At 37.5% G+C, this 19,954-nt stretch overlaps 1 protein-coding gene across 5 annotated transcripts in view; it reads left to right on the top strand.

Annotated features, from left to right (window-relative positions):
* The first annotated feature begins 631 nt into the window (after window positions 1–631).
* Window positions 632–19,954, top strand: part of BDP1 (B double prime 1, subunit of RNA polymerase III transcription initiation factor IIIB) — an 85,731-nt gene continuing 66,408 nt past the window's right edge. For all 5 annotated transcript variants that reach the window (XM_029217257.1, XM_029217259.1, XM_029217258.1 and 2 more), the window contains exons 1-7: window positions 632–1,047; window positions 3,289–3,565; window positions 5,155–5,264; window positions 6,492–6,551; window positions 8,249–8,377; window positions 10,108–10,241; window positions 11,231–11,325. In XM_029217257.1, the coding sequence (XP_029073090.1) occupies window positions 836–1,047; window positions 3,289–3,565; window positions 5,155–5,264; window positions 6,492–6,551; window positions 8,249–8,377; window positions 10,108–10,241; window positions 11,231–11,325 (1,017 nt within the window). In that variant the 5' untranslated portion in view covers window positions 632–835. The remainder of the gene's footprint in view (window positions 1,048–3,288; window positions 3,566–5,154; window positions 5,265–6,491; window positions 6,552–8,248; window positions 8,378–10,107; window positions 10,242–11,230; window positions 11,326–19,954) is intronic.

Here is a 19,954-nt window from a genome sequence, read left to right on the forward strand (position 1 = left end):
GTTGTGGCGCACAGAGATCTTCCCCCGCCAGGGCTCAGGGCTCGAACCCGTGTCCCTTGCATTAGCAGGCAGATTCTTAACCACTGCGCCACCAGGGAAGTTCCTCATTTTAGAATTTTTTTTTTCATTTTAGAATTTTTAAGCCTTAGGGATGCGCTGATGAACAGGCAGCGTTCTACAGGACCCTCTTAAAAAAAAAAAAAGCCAGCAATTTGTTTTTGTTTTTGCCTGCATTCTCACCCCCCCCACCCCCCCTCGCCGCGCAGCTTGAGGGATCTTAGTTCCCAACCAGGGATGGAATTCGCACCACCCCCAGTGGACGCGCGGAGTCTTAACCACTGGACAGCCAGGGAAGTCCTACGGCCAGGGATTTTAATAGTTCCTGTAAGAGTTTGGGCTGAAGGACTGCCTACCTCCTTCTGCTCTTTTGAACAAATCCTAAGGAGCCCTGGAGAAGGAAGAGTACACCGTCTGGCGTCTCAATTTCCGGTTCACCGGTAACCCAGGCTCCATAACTTGACGGTTACCATGGCTCCGGTGCTGTGCGTCATTCCGCGGCGCTGGATGATGACGTAATCAGTTCCGGCGCCCTCTGAGGGCGGGGAACGAGGTACCGGGGGAAACTTAGCTATTAGTGTAGCAGGGTCATGAAGAAGAGGCGGCGGCGGGAGATCGGAGGCGGCGGCGGGGGCGTGAAACTGCGGTAGCTGCCCGCTGAGCTGTTGGTGTGGCTTTGTGGGAAGGGCGTAGTTCCTAAAGCCCTCTCCAGGCAGCGGTCGGGGCTCGGGGTTGAGAGCGGCCGTGGGGTCGCCTCCCCGGGCCCCCTGGCTCCGCCATGTTCCGCAGGGCACGCCTTAGCGTGAAGCCCAATGTCAGGCCTGGAGCAGGCGCCAGGGGCTCCACCGCCCCCAATCCACAGCGTGAACGAGAGGCTCCCAGGCCGCCGGAGCCTGCAGCGGCCTCTGTCCCGGAGCCCGCGGAATCCACAGATGTGCCCCCGGTGGATTGTGGGGAAAAGGAGCTCCGAGAAAAGACTCCCAAGAGCAGGTAAGTACTTGCAGAGGGGAGCATTTTCATCTGCCCCGCCTCTCCGGGCGTGTCACCTGGAAGCTGAGCAAAGAAACTTTACCGTAGAAGTACCCCCTCGCTTGTACTAAGCCTGACAGTTGAGGCCGAGGAACACGCTGCCAACTGTAGTTGGTCCCTCTAACCACGGTGAGGCAAGTGTGGATTTTGTTACAGCGTGTAGATTCTCGGGGAGGCGACCATGTCTTCAAGTGGTGGTGGGAGGAATCCAGGTCTAGCAATCTTCAAGAAAATCCACACGTGGTACTATTCATTAGAGCATTTAGATTATCGCAGTTTTCATTCTTTTGGAGTACTTTACGGGAGTAAGTTTTTTTTTTTTTTAATCTTGAAAACATTTATTTTTAAAAGAAGAGCAGTGTTACTTTGATTCTGCTGATTTATGTCAATGGAAAGGAACTGGTTACTTGTTTTGATTTGAGGGTGTGCCCCTTTAACTATGGTGACCATGTTTTCTGAACAGAAAAGCATGTGTCATGTACCACATTACGTTCAGGATTCTTCTACTTAAGTTAACAGTTTATGGACTTTACCCAGGCAGAATGTACTCATCTGCAAAACGGGGATAATGTAACTCTTTATTGTGGAGATTAGAAATAACTGATATAAACTGTCTTGCACGGGACATGACAGAATAGTTGCCTACCTTTAGGTGTTTAAAGGTGATGGAGCAAAGTAGTTAAAGTTAAGACATGTTGAGCTAATAATGGCCTCTGTTTTTATACTATAAATGTGAGGAAACCAATGAAAATCAACCCTATTAAATAACAGTGAGATGGTATAAATTTATACTGTGACAGGAAGGTGACAATTTTATTCTTTTCTCTTTTGGCTTGGCTTCTGTTGACCTCAGCTGGTGCTTAGTATAGAGTATTATTTTGATAGCTTAATGATGCTTAGTAATTTCCAAGTTTCTTACATGAATTTGTTTCAGAATTTCTCCCAACAGTGGAATAGAAATACCAGTTACTGTTAAATTAATAAAGTTCACAGAGATCCTGTTAACTTCATGTGAATGTATGATTATTGATAATTTAGTAAATTACTTATTCTGTAGTCTTGAGACATTTAAGCTCAAGGATATTGCTTTCTTAGACTTGACATTTAGGGACTATACTCGGTTTTTTATCATGTGTTTCCTTTTTCTTTTGGTGGGTCTTTGCTAATTGTAAAAATCCATAGGGTATATGTTCTGTCCTTATGCATTCATCTTGATTGGGTGAAATGCAAATGGCACATGTATCACATTATAAGGGCTGAGATAAGAATTTAAATTGGATACTTTTTGGAAAAGTTATTCTATAGTTTAGGCATTTTTTCACTTTTATATAAAACTAATCATAACATATGAAAAAAGTAGACTGCTTTTAATTCTTGACTTACACCCTCTTAATTTGCTTTTAAGCAATTCCTGAAATATTTATATCCAATCTGAATTTGGATATGTAATTTGAAGTGACTGAGTACTTTTTTTGAGTGAAGAGTTTATTTTGATAGCTGAATAAGTAGAGTTATACCTGACAAAAGATAAATGATTTTTGCCTCAAACAGAATTTGGTTTGATTAATGTAGCTAAATGAATGTCTTCAAATACTGCAATACAAATATTTCAGAGGTTGATATTTTGTTTGGTTTAACTTATCTCAAGTTGATAATTAAAGTAAAATGCCAAAAATTTAGATCACTTTAGGAAGTGTCAATGTGGATTATAAACTTAATTTTAAAAAACAACTCTCATTTAATGGTGTACAGTCTGTAAAAATACTGAATCACTATGCTGTGCACCAGAAACTAATATAATATTGTAAATCAACTATATACTTCAATTAAAAAAAATTTTTTTAGATCAAAAGAAAACAAATCTCTCAGTTATCGAATAATTCAAATTAGGCAAATTAAGCTTTGTTTTGTAACTTAGGTTTTTTTGTTTGTTTTTTGAGGTACCTAGGATGAGCATAAAATTATGTGCTATAATGTTTTTAGGGATTTGAAGTTTGAAAAGGATCATCAGTCTTCATTAGAATTCCATATCTGTTAAAAAGATGTACTGAACAAAAATTTTATTGCAACCTCTGTTGAAGTCATTGATTATTAATAATGAGATTTTGCTCTTTTGGATTTTTGTCAGACTAGTTGTTAAGGCTGAAATATTTAAAAGAAGATCCATGGTGCCCTTATTTTTTTCTTTTAAAATTTCAACAGTGATGAAAAGACTGATGGTGGGAAGGATGTTGAAGAATCCAGTAAATCTTCCTCTACTGTTTCACAGAGAAGAAAGCGAGTATCAAGTACTTTTAGTCTGGTTAAACCTAGTGTCAGTGTTCCTTCAGAACCTCATCCTTTATCTACAGTTAATCAAGAAACTCCACAGCCAAACCCTGTTCCAACAAAAGAGAAACAGCCATGCTCAGACAGATACCGAATATATAAAGCCCAGAAACTGAGAGAAATGTTAAAAGAAGAATTGAGGAAAGAGAAGGTATGGTAGAAAAATCAGAATTTTGACTGTTGCCTGCTAGATTTCTGTTTTTATGTTAGGCATCATTCAGAGGAAGAACAAGCATCTGTAGCATTTTGATGAGGGAAACAAAACCAAGTAACATCCCTCATGTTAATAGAATATCCCCTTTTGTTTGTTTGTTTGTTTTTTGGCTGCTGGATGTTTCCCAACCAGGGATTGGACCCGTGCCCCCTGCAGTGGAAGCGCAGAGTCTTAACCACTGGACTGCCAGGGAAGTCCCAGAATATCCCCTTTTGTTAACAGAACGATTGAGAAGCACTATAGAGTTAATAAGCTATTTTTTTCACGATATTAATTTTTGTATATATTTTTTATCTATATCTTTCATTGTTTTTGGCGGAGGCCACAAACAGAAGTTTTACGTGTGTGCACACACATATACAGATACACGTACAGATGTATTTATAAACTAAACCTTCAGTGAGATTTTTCCTGAAGATGTCCAATTGACGCGAGTTATATTCATTTGAATTAAGACAAGTGTAGTTGAGCAAAATGAATTGGTGATGTTTTCTAAATTGACAAATTTAGACTAGTGTCTAGCAAATAGTAAGAGCCCAACAAATGTCAGCTCTTATTATTAATTTATAGAATGCCCTCCTTTTTTTAACTAAGAGGAAGGCACTTATCTTGGTGCTTTTTTTTTTTGGCCGTGCCGCACAGCATGCAGGATCTTAGTTTCTTGGCAGTAAAGCATGGAATCCTAAGCACTGGACTGCCAGGGAATTCCCCCTTGGTGCTTTATATTCGTTATCTCATTTAAATATCTCAGCTGTGCGAAGTGGCTATCACTATTTACACAGGAGGAGGAGGAAATAAGCTCAGAGAGGTTGTTTGCTTTGTGTCAAACATCAGTGGAGGATATGGGATTTGAATTCATATCTTCTAAAATCTAAGCCTCTAAAAATGTTCTCTGTTTTATAGAATCTGCTTAATTAGATTTATTTGAGGGAATTAAAAATTTGCTTCAAGAATTTTATAAAATATACAGAATTCCAACTCACTACAGGGCAAATAAAAGCTATATATAAATTTTCAGTACACTATTGTAGTTAGTCAGCATCAGTAAGCATGATTTTATACGTTGAGCTTTTATGCAGTCCCAGTCACTTTATTTATTTATTTATTATTTTTTAGCTGTGCCACGTGGCACACAGGATCTTAGTTACCTGACCAGGGATCGAACCCCGGCTCCCTGCAGTGGAAGCCTGGAGTCCTAACGACTGGACCGCCAGGGAAGTCCCAAGTCCCAGTCACTTTAGTGTTTTAAAATTCCTTTATGTGCTACAACTTTTTAATATAAGTTTATAAATTTTTTCCTCAAATTAGGCATAATTGTGATAGGAATAATCTTCAAGCATTTGCAATGAATACAGCAGTAGGCTGTATACTTAAATATATACATGTAAAATTCTTCTTTTTTAAAATTTTTTAAAATTTATTTTTATTTTTTAAAATAATATTTTTATTATTTTGGACTGCCAGGGAATTCCCCTAAAATTCTTCTATTTTTATAGAAGTGTATCTCTGTGTGTTTGTGTATCTAGAAGCAATGGAAAAACAAATATGCTGTAAATGAAAGTCAGAGGCCACCAGATCGTTCCAAAATGACTATGAGAGACTTCATATATTACCTGCCAAATAACAATCCAATGACGTAAGTAAACTTTATTTCTATTTTACTTTCTTTGAGTATATGGTGATTTAAGTAAGTATCACTTTTAAAGTATGGTTTCATGTTTTCCAACAACATGTTGACAAAATTTATAGCACATATGATGTCCTTTGGATAAGAATTTTATAACAAAAATTAGTGCTAGTTCAGACTTCCCTGTGGCTCAGTGGTTAAGAATCCGCCTGCCAATGCAGGGGACACAGGTTCGATCCCTGGTCCAGGAAGATCCCACGTGCCGCGGAGCAGCTAAGCCCGTGTGCCACAAATGAGCCTGCGCCCCAGAGCCCGTGAGCCTGCGCCTCAGAGCCCATGAGCCACAACAAGAGAAGCCCATGTGCCTAGAGCCCGTGCTCCGCAACAAGAGAAGCCACTGCAGTGAGAAGCCCGCACACCACAATGAAGAGTAGCCCCCGCTCGCCGCAACTAGAAAAAGTCCGCACACAGCAATGAAGACCCAATACAGCCAAAAAAAACAAAAAAACAAAAAAAAAAATTAGTGCTATTTCAAGTAACTGTTTTCTTGGGATGGTAAAGATGCCCTTTACCTCTGAGATTAAAAAAAAATTTCTTTTGTTTTATTACCGAGATGCAGTAAAACCAACTAAACAACTTTTCTCTAATCAAGTTTGCCATTTACATTTCTTACATACTATAAGGTGATCTAAAGGGGTGATCTTATTTTTGTATCCTACCTCCTCATTAAATACAGTGGCATTTGATTAACAAATCCTCCAAGAACAAAGCTTCTTTAATCAAAGTTAGCCTGGGGAGGCAGAGAGTTTATAATAAATCTCCTCACTGTGTTGTTGATGGTGTAGCAGGTGGATGTAGGAGTAATGGCATATTTTCAGTGTAGTCTTTTTCAGGCTCAGTACATCTTTGGCTTAGTTAAGAGAAGAGCCAGAAACCTAGGTTTTGAGTTGTTTGACGTCTAGGAGTTGGAAACAAGCCACTTAGGTTGTTTCATGCCTTCACTGAGGAATTAGAGGGAAGAGTGTTCCCTACTTAGGGCCTAACAAATTATTTATATTGATGACAAAAGTTTTTGACTGGAAAATGGAGTGTTGGACCACACCATCATTAATGGTAGTGTTATGGTATATCATTAAAAAATTGCAAGTTAAAATTATTTGCTTCTTCCTCAGATAGAATTGACAAAATGTAAATTACTTATTTATTAAAAGGTATGTTTTGACTTGTGTTTAATAGTTCTTCACTGGAGCAAGAAAAGAAAACTGAAAAATCATTGACACCAGTCCAGACAAGAGAGTAAGCATCTCATCTGTTTTGAATATATTCTGTTATGGGTAAATTTTTAAAAAAAATGAAATCAGGGCTTCCCTGGTGGCGCAGTGGTTGAGGGTCCGCCTGCCGATGAAGGGGACGCGGGTTCGTGCCCCGGTCCGGGAGGATCCCACATGCTGCGGAGCGTCTGGGCCCGTGAGCCATGGCCGCTGAGCCTGCGCGTCCGGAGCCTGTGCTCCGCAACGGGAGAGGCCACAGCAGTGAGAGGCCCGCGTACCACAAAAAAAAAGAAATCAAATGATGCTTCCTGTTTTAGTTAAATTACATGTGATAGGAATTTTTAAATGGAATCACAAGAATAAAAGTTACTGCTTGATTTAAGTCAACATGAAAGCCTCACACTCCTTGTATATTACATGTATAAATAGAGTTATGATTTTAAATTAAAGCGTTTAGAATTAAAAAAGGTTTTGTTTCAGAATAGTAATATTCACATGGTACAAAATTCAAAAGGAACAAAAGTGTACTGAGAAAAGTTTTCCAATTTTGTTTTTCTGCCGTCTAGTCCGTCTTCCTGGAGGCCACAAATGTTACCACATTTTTAACTTATCTTTCTAATGCTAGTCTATGTCTATGCAAGCAAACATATAGTTTTTTTCTATTTCCTCCTTTTTCTTTCCTTTCTCCTTTCCCCTTCCTTTTCTTTTTTTTTAAGCATTTTGTATACACTGTCCTTCAGTAGGTATAGTTTTGTTTTTTGTTTTTTCAGTAGGTATAGTTTTGATGCCAGTTAGAGAGTCTCTTTTTGTGTTCAAGCCTTCACTGTCATATATTAGTTTATTCCTAAGAAATCCCTCTAAGAGACCTCCTAGGAAGTTATTGTAGACTTGTAATTCAAGGTAGGGAATTGTGGAAAATTAGCAGAAACATTGGGACTTTCTGGTTGTTGCTTCAAGTAACAATCATTAAGTAATGATTACTCTTTTTTTTTTTTTTTTCCACACCGTGTGGCTTGCCGGATCTTAGTTCCCCAATCAGGGATTGAACCCGGGCCACGACAGTGAAAGCGCCAAGTCCTAACCACTGGACTGCCAGGAAATTCCCTGTAATGATTACTCTTTCTTAGAATCCACATTGTTTTAAAGCAGAACTCACAAGCTTCAGAAATAGTTATGTTTTTACAGATTTATAGGTTATGTTTCTTTCAATAAGACCTTAAAGAGATAATGTAATTGAATGGAAAGTATATGGAATTTGGAGTCATTATTTGGAAAACTGTTTGGCTTCTTGGTCTGTTCTTACTGTTGTGTAATCTAGAGCAAAACTAATTTATCTTCTCCAAGTTTCAAATGGGCATGAAAAACTAACCCCCAAGGGTTGTTCTGAAGAGGTAATAACATGATCTGGAAACTAATGCTGTAAGGGTTATTTTTGTTAATTCCATACTATTGGATGGTTTACTCTTATACTCTATTGAGATAGAAAATATGAGCACTTATTTCTCTTTAATAGAGTAAAGACTCCTATTAAATGCTACTAGATAAAATTTGAGAAAATCTTATAACCATGGCCTTAACAACACATAGTATTTTCAATTAGGTTATAGGGAAAGTGGGAAATAGCTAGAAGGTTGAAAGTGCAGTAATTTGTTTTAGAAGTTCATAATGTTCAAGGAATATTTCTCATAGCTGTATGAATTAACCTACCTTTACATTTGGTAGGCAAGAAGGTAAGAGTACTCCTGATGGTGAAGATAATGAAGAAATAGAAGAGGAGATGGATGATGGGCCATTGCTGGTTCCTCGAGTAAAAGTGGCAGAAGATGGTTCTATTATTTTGGATGAAGAAAGGTAAGTTAAAAAAGAGAGAGAGATAGATTGTGGTTTTATGAGAACAAATGAGCTTTGTCTAATGAGAGACATTGAGTTTCTGTATTTGTCACTGTCACTTAGACTTTAATGTTTATATTTGCATAATGGATGTTATAAATAGAAAGATGGGTTACATTCATTTATAATTTTCAGAAATTTTTATAATGCTGTCCTTTATATGAGAAGATGGTACTGCTGACCTGCCACCCACTAACCTACTACCATTGTTTTACTAATTTTACTGGTAATTGAGATGAGCTATTGAACTAATCACATGATGTCCTCCACTGAGAATATATTTCGAAGATTGACTCAGCCTTGATGTCAATATTCAAGCTATGTATTATTAACTAATACCGTATTCTGGTGTGTGGTGTTAACTATTGAAAATACAATGAAACATAGGTTTAACATATTTTATGATTTTTAATTGACTTTCTGGCTTAATTTCTTAGTTATAACATTAAATTTCTCAAATTTGGCATTGTGGAATTTAGTTGTCTTTCCAATGTGTTTTGTTTTTTTTTTTTTCTAATGTGTGTTTTTAAAAAAAGAAGATAAGGGACTTCCCTGGTGGACCAGCGGTTAAGACTCCGTGCTCCCAATGCAGGGGGCCCAGGTTCGATCCCTGGTCGGGGAACTAGATCCTGCGTGCCGCAACTAAAAGATTCTTGCATGCCACAACTAAAGATCCCGTTCGAGGGTACGAAGATCTGTGTGCTGCAACTAAGACCTGGTGCAGCCAAATAAATAAATATTTTAATTTATAAATTTATTTATTTGTTTTTGGCTGTGTTGGGCCTTCGTTGCTTCACACAGGCTTTCTCTAGTTGTGGCGAGCGGGGGCCGCTCCCTGCTGCGGTGCGTGGGCCTCTCACCACGGTGGCTTCTCTCGTTGCAGAGCACGGGCTCTAGGTGTGCGGGCTCTAGGCGTGCGGGCTTCAGTGGTTGCGGCCCGTGGGCTCAGTAGTTGTGGCTTATGGGCTCTAGAGCACAGGCTCAGTAGTTGTGGTGCACAGGCCTAGTTGTTCTGCAGCATGCGGGATCCTCCCGGACCAGGGATCGAACCTGTGTCCCCTGCATTGGCAGGCGGACTCTCAACCACTGCGCCACAAGGGAAGCCCCTAAATAAATACTTTTAAAAATAAAAAAAGAAGTTAAATTAGTAAGGAAATAAAAAAGAGGGATGGAAAGTCTTCTGACAGTTTTATTAGTAATAAATTGTTTTATACTATGTAAATTCTATGATAAACGTAAATGTAATGCTATTAATGATAATTGTTTTTGCATATTGTTTCCACTATTTGGTGATGATGATTTTATTGGTAATTAAATTCTTAAAAGCATATTTAACTGCTTTGTGTGCAGGAATATAAAATGTAAATATAAAATGCTTATATTTCGCAGTATCCCCTGTTGGGTATTGCATGATAAGATAATACATATTAAATATAGGGGACATGCAGAAGTCAGTAAAAAACAATTATTTAGGTGGCCTAAAGATATTTTGTAAATTTTATATTGCTGTTAAGGATTTTGAAAAAAAGTTGACATTTCTTTTTGCTTCCTAGAGTGAAAATCTGCAGATTCTTGGAAAATATGCATACTTCAAATGTATATTATACTTTTGATATGATTTTACCATGGTAAATTTCAAAATATAGCTATTAAAATCTCACTTACTGTTTGTTTCCTTACTTGTTTTTCAGTTTAACTGTAGAAGTTTTAAGGACCAAAGTCCCCTGTGTTGTTGAGGAAAATGACCCCATATTTGAGCGTGGTTCTACAACTACATACTCCAGCTTTAGGAAAAACTATTACTCTAAACCATGGTCAAATAAAGGTAACTGATTTTCATTTTAAATTGTGTAGATTATTTATTGGAAATAAGGTGAATTATTTTCTCGGTTTCTGAATTAAACCAGGTCTCCCCTAAGTAAAAAAAAAAAACAAAAAAAAACAAACTAGCAAATTTTTTTCTCTAGCTAATTTTATTGGCACCTTTCCCCTGCCCCCCACGATGGGACTATACCTCTGACTTTATCTTAGAAATCTTTTGAGGAGTTAGCATTATGGTCATTTTGGCTGGAATATTCTTTGTCAAATCCCTGTACAACAAATACCATTTTAATGAAAAATGAACAATATTTTTAATGCTCCTAATAATGTTCTACCTCAGTATTGTGTAACACAGTCTTTAATGATAAAAAGTACACAGTTAGAAAAGTATATATTACCTATTGCAAGCTGTTGCTTAGTACTTACTTTTATTATAAAAATAATACAGTTTATTTTGGGAAAAAATTCAGACACAACAGAATAATACAGAATGAAAAGAAAGATTCACTTCTTTGACTTCCCCAATCCTGTTCTCTTGAGGTTACTTCTATTAGCAGTTTCTTGTGTATTTTTCTAGCTACTTTCTTTCACATACTACTTAGAACGTCTTAGTTGCCTACGTAGCAGCAGTATTATACTGGTTATGACTGACAGTTTTCTTCAAGGCACTTGAGACCAGATAGGCAGAATGTCTTTTTAAAAATTCCAGCTGCTTTGGTTTGAACATGCAAATTTCTTAAACCATGTTTTTATATAAAAGTTTAAAGAAGGTGTTTATAGATCCATGAGGTTCCTTGCAGTAAAATTGAGATATGTCTATGTACGTGTATGTAGATATATATTTCTATGATAAAAGATTTACTGGACTTTAATAAAAAACTTAAGTACTGTCAGATTTATTTTTAACTCAAAAAATATACTTAGGTAAGATTTTTTTCCTCTGAAATATTTAGAAGATTATTCTCAGTCTTTCTAAATCTTCTACTTTTACAGAAACAGATATGTTTTTCTTAGCCATCAGCATGGTAGGAACTGACTTTTCTATGATTGGACAGCTTTTTCCTCACAGAGCAAGGATAGAAATTAAGGTAAAGTAAACCCATTATGTTTGTTGATCGAAAAGAGACTAAAAATTACTATTTTTTTAACCTTTGGTTGAAATCTCAGTCCATCCTTTTTCACTACTGTGTTTTTGGTACATCTGTCCTTTATAGCTCAAAAAGTAATGTAGTATTTCTCAATTCTAAAATGAGTACAGGGCTTCCCCGGTGGCGCAGTGGTTAAGAATCCGCCTGCCAATGCAAGGGACACAGGTTCAAGCCCTGGCCTGGGAAGATCCCACATGCCGCAGAGCAAGTAAGCCCGTGTGCCACAACTACTGAGCCTGCGCTCTAGAGCCCGCAAGCCACAACTACTGAGCCCACGTGCCACAACTACTGAATCCTGCATGCCTAGAGCCTGTGCTCTGCAACAAGAGAAGCCAGTGCAATGAGAAGCCTGTGCACCGCAACAAAGAGTAGCCCCTGCTCACCACAACTAGAGAAAGCCGGCGTGCAGCAACGAAGACCCAACACAACCAAAAATAAAAGAAACAAATAAATAGATAAATTTTTAAAAATAATAAAATAAAATGAGTACAATCTCTTTAACCTCAGTATTATATTTTCTTATTTATATCTTCCTATTTCTAAAATGGATTTGAGGGAGTACCAATAAAGCCAGTGAAACTAAGATAAAAGAAGAGTTAGGTAATGAAAAAGGTAGATAAATGTACCAGAACTTTTGGGTTAAGGGTATATTTTGAACACAAAATATATCTCTGAATTTCCTAGGAAGAGAACATGCTGAGTTATATAGTTCTCAATATCTGGTCTAACCGTTGCTTTCCTAGGCCACCTTAACTTTGGGGGCAACCAGTGATACTATTTTTCTTTTTTCCAGTGATACTATTAACAACAGCAATGATGTTAATCAATTAGTGCTTTAATATGCCTAAAAGAATGATCTTTTTCTATCTTATAGTTCCTTTTGCTGAGAAACTTCATTACAAGTTTCCTGGGTTGGAGTGCATTTGAGTGCACACCATGTTGCTCTAGTGCATTTCTAATTCATAGTGAGATTTTTATCTAACCATGGGCTTTTTCTTTCATTAATTAAAGGGACCATTAAGAAAGATTTTTTTTTTCTTGAACTAGACTAGGCATGGACTGATTTACTGGGAACCAGTGTACATTGTAATAGTCATTCTATTTCTGCAAAAGATGAGGGATTTTTTATATTCTTTATGTTCCTTTTCAAATGTTGATCTCTGATATAAGGAGAACAGAATGTTAAAGTTCTGTGAAGGCTAGAAGTTGATCGTATAGGGGAGCCCTCAGATGTGACTAATGATAAGTTTGTCAGTAGACTATTTCTTTTAGAAGCAGTTTAGACTCTTCCATTAAAAGTTTAGTGTGGTCCCAGCAGGTCTTTGGGCAAAGTATAGAAAAGTAAAAATGGACTAGTGAATTACATCGATTTTCAATTTTTTTAAAAAATTTTATTCATTTTATTTTTGGCTGTGTTGGGTCTTCGTTGCTATGCATGGGCTTTCTCTAGATACGGTGAGTGGGGGCTACTCTTCGTTGCGGTGCACAGGCTTCTCATTGTGGTGGCTTCTCTTGTTGCGGAGCATGGGCTCTAGGCGCGCGGGCTTCAGTAGTTGTGGCACATGGGCTCAGTAGTTGTGGCTTACGGGCTTAGTTGCTCCGTGGCATGTGGGATCTTCCCGGACCAGGGCTCGAACCCATGTCCCCCTGCATTGGCAGGCGGATCCTTAACCACTGCGCCACCAGGGAAGTCCTTGATTTTCAAATTTTGAACCAACCTTGTATTCTTGTGATAAATCCCAATTAGTCATACTGTATTCTTCTTCTTATATGTTGCTGATTTTTGTTATATTTTCTTGAGGATTTTTTGCATCTTTGTTCATGAGAGTATTGGTTCATAATTTTCTTTTAGTGTCTTTGTGTTTTTGGTACCAAGGTTATGGTGGTCATAGAAAATGAGTTGGAAAGTGTTCCCTCTTGTTATCTGAGAAAATTTGTTTAAGATTAGTATTATTCCTGCTTTTAATGTTTGATAGAATTTACCAGTGAAACCATCTGGGCCTATGGTTTCCTTTGGAGGAAGGGTTTTGATTATAAATGCAATTTCTTTAATACATATAGGGGTATTTATAGTTTCAGTTTCTTCTTGTGTCAGTTTAGATGCTAAGTTGTTGAATTTATAGGCATAAAAATTTCATACTATTCACTTACTATTTTAATGTTTGTAGGATTTATAGTGATATATCTCATTGATTAATGATTTTTCTTTCTCTTTTCTTTTTTCTTGTCTTGCTAAAGGTTTTTGACTTTCAAAAGTCTTTTAATGAGCCAGCTTTTAGCTATGTTAAGTTTTCAATTGTTTGTGTGTTTTCATTGGTTTTTAAAAAACTCTTTAGCATTTCTTTCCTTCTTCAGGCATACCTCGTTTTATTGCATGTCACAGATACTGCGTTTTTTTTTTTACAAATTGAAGGTTTGTGGCAAACCATCTGCATTGTCAGATGATGGTTAGCATTTTTTAACAATAAAATATTTTTAAATAAGTATGTACATTGCTTTTTTTAGACATAATGCTATTGTACACTTAATAGACTACTTCACTGTGATGTAAATGTAACTCTTGTGTGCACTGGGAAACCAAAAAAAAAAAAAAAAACCTGTGTGACTTACTTTATTGCGATATTCACTTTATTGCAGTGGTCTGGAACTGAACCTGCAATATCCTCAAGGTATGCCTGTATTTACTTTGGGTTTAATTTTCTGTTTTTTTCTAGCTTCCTTAGATGAAAACTTAGAACATAGATTTTAAACCCTTCTTTTTTAATGTAGACATTTAAAGCTATACATTTTCATCTAAGCTGTAAATGTATCCCATAATATTGATACACTGTTTTCATTATCATTCTGTTAAAAATATTTTCTAGTTGCCCTTATGATTTCTTTTTTTTAAAATTTTAATTAATTAATTTATTTATTTTTGGCTGCATTGGGTCTTCGTTGCTGCGTGTGGGCTTTCTCGAGTTGTGTCGAGTGGGAGCTACTCTTCGTTGCAGTGCACCTGCTTCTCATTGCGGTGGCTTCTCTTGTTGCAGGGCATGGGGTCCAGGCACATGGGCTCAGCAGTTGTGGCACATGGGCTTAGTTGCTCCACGGCATGTGGGATCTTCCCAGGCCAGGGCTTGAACCTGTGTCCCCTGCATTGGCAGGTGGATTCTTAACCACTGAGCCACCAGGGAAGTCCTTCCCTTGTGATTTCTTCCTTGACATGTCAATTGTTTAGAAGTGTGTTTAATTTCCAACATTGGGACATTTCTAAATATCTTACTGTTATTGTTTCTTTGACATTCTGAATGTCAAAGGACATAATCTGTAAGATTTAAAGCTTTTTGAAATTTGTTGAGATTTATTTTAAAACCTATCATACTTGCAGCACTTCTTTGGTGGTCCAGTGGTTAAGATTCTGACTTCCACTGCAGGGGGTGTGGGTTCGATCCCTGGTCGGGTTATAAGATCCCACATGACGCACCGCATGGCCCCCAAAAATAAATAAATAAAGCTTATCATACTCTCACCTTGGTCAGTGTGCACTTGAAATGAATGTATGTTCTGCAGTTGTTGGGTGTGGGGTCATCTAGTTCTGTCAGTTACTGAGAGAAGAGTTGACACATCTAACCACAATTACAGATTTGTGTTTCTCTCTTTAGATTGATCCATTTTTTTCCTTTCCTTTTCTTTTCTTTTTTGGCACAGATCATTTATTTTTATTTTTTAAATTAAAGTATAGTTGATTTACAATGCTGTGCCAATCTTTGCTGTACAGCAGTGACTCAGTTATACACAGAGACATTCTTTTTTTATATTCTTTTCCATTATGGTTTATTATCACAGGATATTGAATATAGATCCCTGTGCTATACAGTAGGACCATGTTGTTTATCCATTCTAAATGTAATAGTTTGCATCTACCAACCCCAGACTCCTAGTCCATCCCTCTCCCCACCCTCCAACCCCCCAGGCAACCACAAGTCTGTTCTCTATGTCTATGAGTCTGTTTCTGTTTTGTAGATAGATTCATTGTATCTACAGGAAATGTTCATTGTATTCTTATGTTGCCCCTGATAAAAATAAAACAAAATGTCTGTTTTACATTTCTGTTAACAACTTAGTTCATTTATGTTTAATGTGATAATTGATATGGCTGTGTTTAAGTCTACCATCTCACTATTTCCCATTCATTCCATCTGTTTTTTACTCATCTTTTCCTGCTTTAAATGGGGTTAATCAAATTTTTTTAGTATTTTATTTCTGTTGTACCTTTTTACTCTTTACATAATATCCTCTTAGAAGAAGAATTCTATTTACCTTCCATCCTTCATTCTATTACATGTTTTACTTCTACTTATAAACCCTACTACCCATGAACTTATTTTAGCTTAGAGAGTCTTTTGTTTTTAACGGAAATTTAGTAGATTAAAGAAACTACAGTTAACCCTTGAATAATGCAGGGGTTAGGAGTGTCGATCCTCCTTGCAGTGAAAAATCTGAGTATAACTTATAGTTGGCCTTTCATATCTGCGATTCCTCTGTATCTGCAGTTACGTATCCATGGATTCAGCCAAACTCGGATTGTGTAGTACTGTAGTATTTACTATTGAAAAAAATTCACATATTTAAGTGGATCCACACAGTTCAAAGTTAGGTTGTTCAAGAGTCAACTGTAGTCTTTAATATTTAGCCACATGTTTACCATTTCTGATGCTTTTCACTCCTTGTAGTTCTGAATACCCTATCAGCTGTTGAAAAATTCTTTCAGCTTTCATTTTTCTGAAAGACTTTTTTTAGTCTCATTTTTGCTAGGTATACAAGTCTGGTTGGATAGTTTTTCCTTTCAGTGCTTTTAAAATGTCATTCCATTGTCCACTGGCCTCCAGTGTTTCTGATGAAAAGTCAGCCATCACTCATGTCATTCATGTCATGAATTGCTTTTCTTTTTTGTTTTTAAGGTTTTCTTTTTTTTTCTTTTTTTTTTTTTTGCGTTATGCGGGCCTCTCACTGCTGTGGCCTCTCCCGTTGCAGAGCACAGGCTCTGGATGCACAGGCTCAGCGGCCATGGCTCACGGGCCCAGCCGCTCTGAGGCATGTGGGATCCTCCCAGACTGGGGCACGAACCCATGTCCCCTGCATCAGCAGGCGGACTCTCAACCACTGCACCACCAGGGAAGCCCGGTTTTCTTTTTTAATTTACTTTATTCAAGTATAGTTGATTTGCAATGTTGTGTTAATTTCTGCTGTACAGCAGAGTGATTCAGTTATACATATATATGAATTGCTTTTCTATGACTGCTTTCAAGATTTTTTCTTTAACTTTGGTGTTCAGCAGTTTGTTTATGATTTGCCCAAGAGTTGTTTTTTAAAATGTTTTTTCTGCTTTGTTCCCTGCTTCTGGTACTCCGCTTACCTGTGTTAGTTTGCATGACATTGTACTACAGATTACCAAAGCTCTGTCCATTTTTTTTCCCAGTCTTTTTTCTTTATTTCAGTTTGGTTAGTTTCTGGTATCATGTTTATAAGTTCACTGATCCTGTCTTCTGCTATCTTCAGTCTGCTGTTAAGCCCATTCAGTGAATGTTTCATTTCTGATATTATACCTTTCATTTCTGTGATTTCACCTTGGTTATTTTTCTTAGTTTCCATTCCTCTGCTAAGATTTCTGTATCTGCTCATTCCATATTTTCCTTCAAATCCTTGAACATATAACTGGTGCTTTAACTTTCTCGTCTGCTAATTTCAACATCTGGGTCATATTGGGATCTGTTTCTGTTGACTCTTCATTTCCTTGACTGCATCACATTTTCCTGTCTTTTCTCATGTCTTGTGGATTCTTTTTTTCAGTTGCATGTTGGACATTGTGGATATGTTGCACAGTGTCTGGATTATGTTTGTTTTTATTTTGTATTTTTTTCCTTTAAAGAGTGTTTAGTTCTAGAAGGCAGTTAATATATTGCCAACTCTCCTTCTTCTTTCCAAGGCTTGATTTTAGGCTTTATTAAGACTGGTCCTTACTCTAGGTTTCTCATCTGAACTACAGAAAATAATTTGTGTTACTGTTTTCTAATCTTTTCTAAGGGTGGTCATATTACACCATTCTAGGTGTACAGGAAAGAAGGTGATTCATTACATGTAGTATATCCCTTAGGGCATTAGGGCTTAATTCTCATGCTAGAACCTCAATTGAGAAAGGCTACTCTAGGGTGTGATCCCTGTCTCTAAGTGGTGGTTGTTCTGGTGTCTGAGGTGAATGTTTGGATGTTAACAAAATCTTTCCATTCATGTGGGAAGAACCCTGTCATCTCACTATGTTATGTGACCTCTAGTATCTTCTTTTTGCTCCTGTCCCTGTAGTAGCTGTTCTCCACTAGAGCTTATGCTCTGGGCATATGGAACCCAGACCAACAGCCTATGGGATACTTCTACCAGGCTTGTGAGACTCCTCTTTAAATAGCTCTCTTCTCTGTAGAACCCTGCCCCTAAATATTATCTACTTCCTCAGCTCAGTAGGATCTCTGTTCTCTGTTTGGCCTTTTTCTCTCTTTCATTGGTTAGGAAATTTAGCCCAGGCAGACAGCCAGTGTGAACGTTGGTACATCTTTTGTGTTTCCCTTCTCTCTGGGATTGTGGGATTGTAGTCTTGCTCTGCCTATTGTCTAGTGCTTGAAAATAGTTGATGCATTTATTTTGTTTGGTGTTAAAATTATTTATGTTGGGTTGGATATGTGGAAAAAGCCCGTTACCAGTTTTTGTCAGGGCCAGAGATGGAAATTATGGGATTTATTTTATAATTGTGGAATTTGGCCTACAGTGGTTCCTGCCTATGAATTCAATGATTAATATCAGGGAATTCCCTGGCGGTCCACTGGTTAGAATTCTGCACTTTCACTGCTAGGGCCTGGATTTGATCCCTGGTCTGGGAACTAAGATCTCACAAGCTGTGTGGGGTGGCCAGAAAAAAAAAAATGATGAACATCAATACATTCTTCAAAAATATTTTAACTTGTTCTGGATTATAGTCTCAATTAAGTAAAATATGATGTAGCAATGTTTTAGAATTGAATAATGCCTAAAGCCTACTGTTATTTCTCTCAGGATGTTTAATTTAGTAATTGTAGTCTGTCACTTTTTATGTGACTTTTGTTACATGTGGACCTGACTTTTGTTAACTTTTGAGGAAATGTTTAAAGAATAATATGATCTTTTAAGGGAGAAAGATGATCTTCCTTGAAAACTTCTGTACTACTTGGTAATAAGTTTTATGAGGAAAAATAAAGAATGGAATAGAAGGATAATCTGTAGGTTGAAAGATGTTAGTCACATGAAGTTTTAAAAAAATAGGAAAGGCTAAACTATAGAGCTTAAGGATGTACGCTTGGATGATAAACAGTGAGGAAATGTAAGAAAGTGATTGCTTTAAAGTCAGGTTAGGACTTCCCTGGTGGCGCAGTGGTTAAGAATCCACCTGCCAATGCAGGGGACTGTGTCCCTGGTTCGATCCCTGGTCTGGGAAGATCCCACACGCCACGGAGCAAGTAAGCCTGTGTGCCACAGCTACTGAGCCTGTGCTCTAGAGCCTGTGAGCCACAACTACTGAGCCCACGTGCTACAACTACTGAAGCTGGAGCGCCTAGAGCCTGTGCTCCGCAACAAAAGAAGCCACCTCAAGGAGAAGCCTGTGCACTGCAGCGAAGAGTAGCCCCCACTCGCCGCAACTAGAAAAAGCCTGTGTGCAGCAACAAAGACCCAACACAGCCAATAAATAAATAAATTAATTAATAAAAAATATAAAGTCAGGTTAGTGGGTAGTTTCTTTTGGAGGGAAGAATGGGGCCGTGAAGAGGTTCTTTATTTTGTGTGATTTTTCTCTCTTTTTTTCCAATAAAACAATTTTTGTATTTTTAATAAAAGCTTTCAGACCACTGATCTGTAGAAGGGAGAGATTGGCTGATCGTTCCCTCCTGCAGGGTGTGTTTGTGTATGTGTATGCCCTCAGACTTTCTAATGACCTTAGGATGCATTGAACCCTAAACCTTAACCATCTCCATCTTAAAGGAGGTAATCTGGAGTGGAATTGGGAATGGGGCTCTTTGGTGCTCAGAAAAGCATGAGGAAATGTTCTTAATATAAAGAAGTTTCTAAACATAAACTTGGCCTGCTTCAAAATTTTGCTTAATTGTTTCTTTACAGTTTCCCCTCCATGCCATTAAAAACAGAATAATAATGTAAGAGGTTTAACTTGATATGAATATACTAGTTTTTAAAGAGTTAATACTGGTTAGCTTAATTGATTACTGTTTGATCTGTTTCCATGCTAGTTGACTTTATTTTTTTTTCTATCCTCTGTAAATCTAGTTTTCATTGCTAATTCATGTTATTGATCATAAGGAGGAGCACAGAGCTCAGTATAAATCTTTCATTTCTATTTTTTAAAAGCTAAGGGTTTAAGTAACTCGCCTATTAGCAAAGACGTATTATTTATTAGAGAATCATATGTTATTATAAGAATTTTATTTTGATGCTTTTTTTAAGACATAATCTGCACTTGTTTAGTGGGAGAAAATTACCAAAGAGTTTTTGT

This window comes from Monodon monoceros, unplaced genomic scaffold (assembly GCF_005190385.1).
Source record: "Monodon monoceros isolate NGI ecotype Baffin Bay Population unplaced genomic scaffold, NGI_Narwhal_1 Super_Scaffold_12, whole genome shotgun sequence".
In the NCBI taxonomy this organism is placed as follows: domain Eukaryota; kingdom Metazoa; phylum Chordata; class Mammalia; order Artiodactyla; family Monodontidae; genus Monodon; species Monodon monoceros.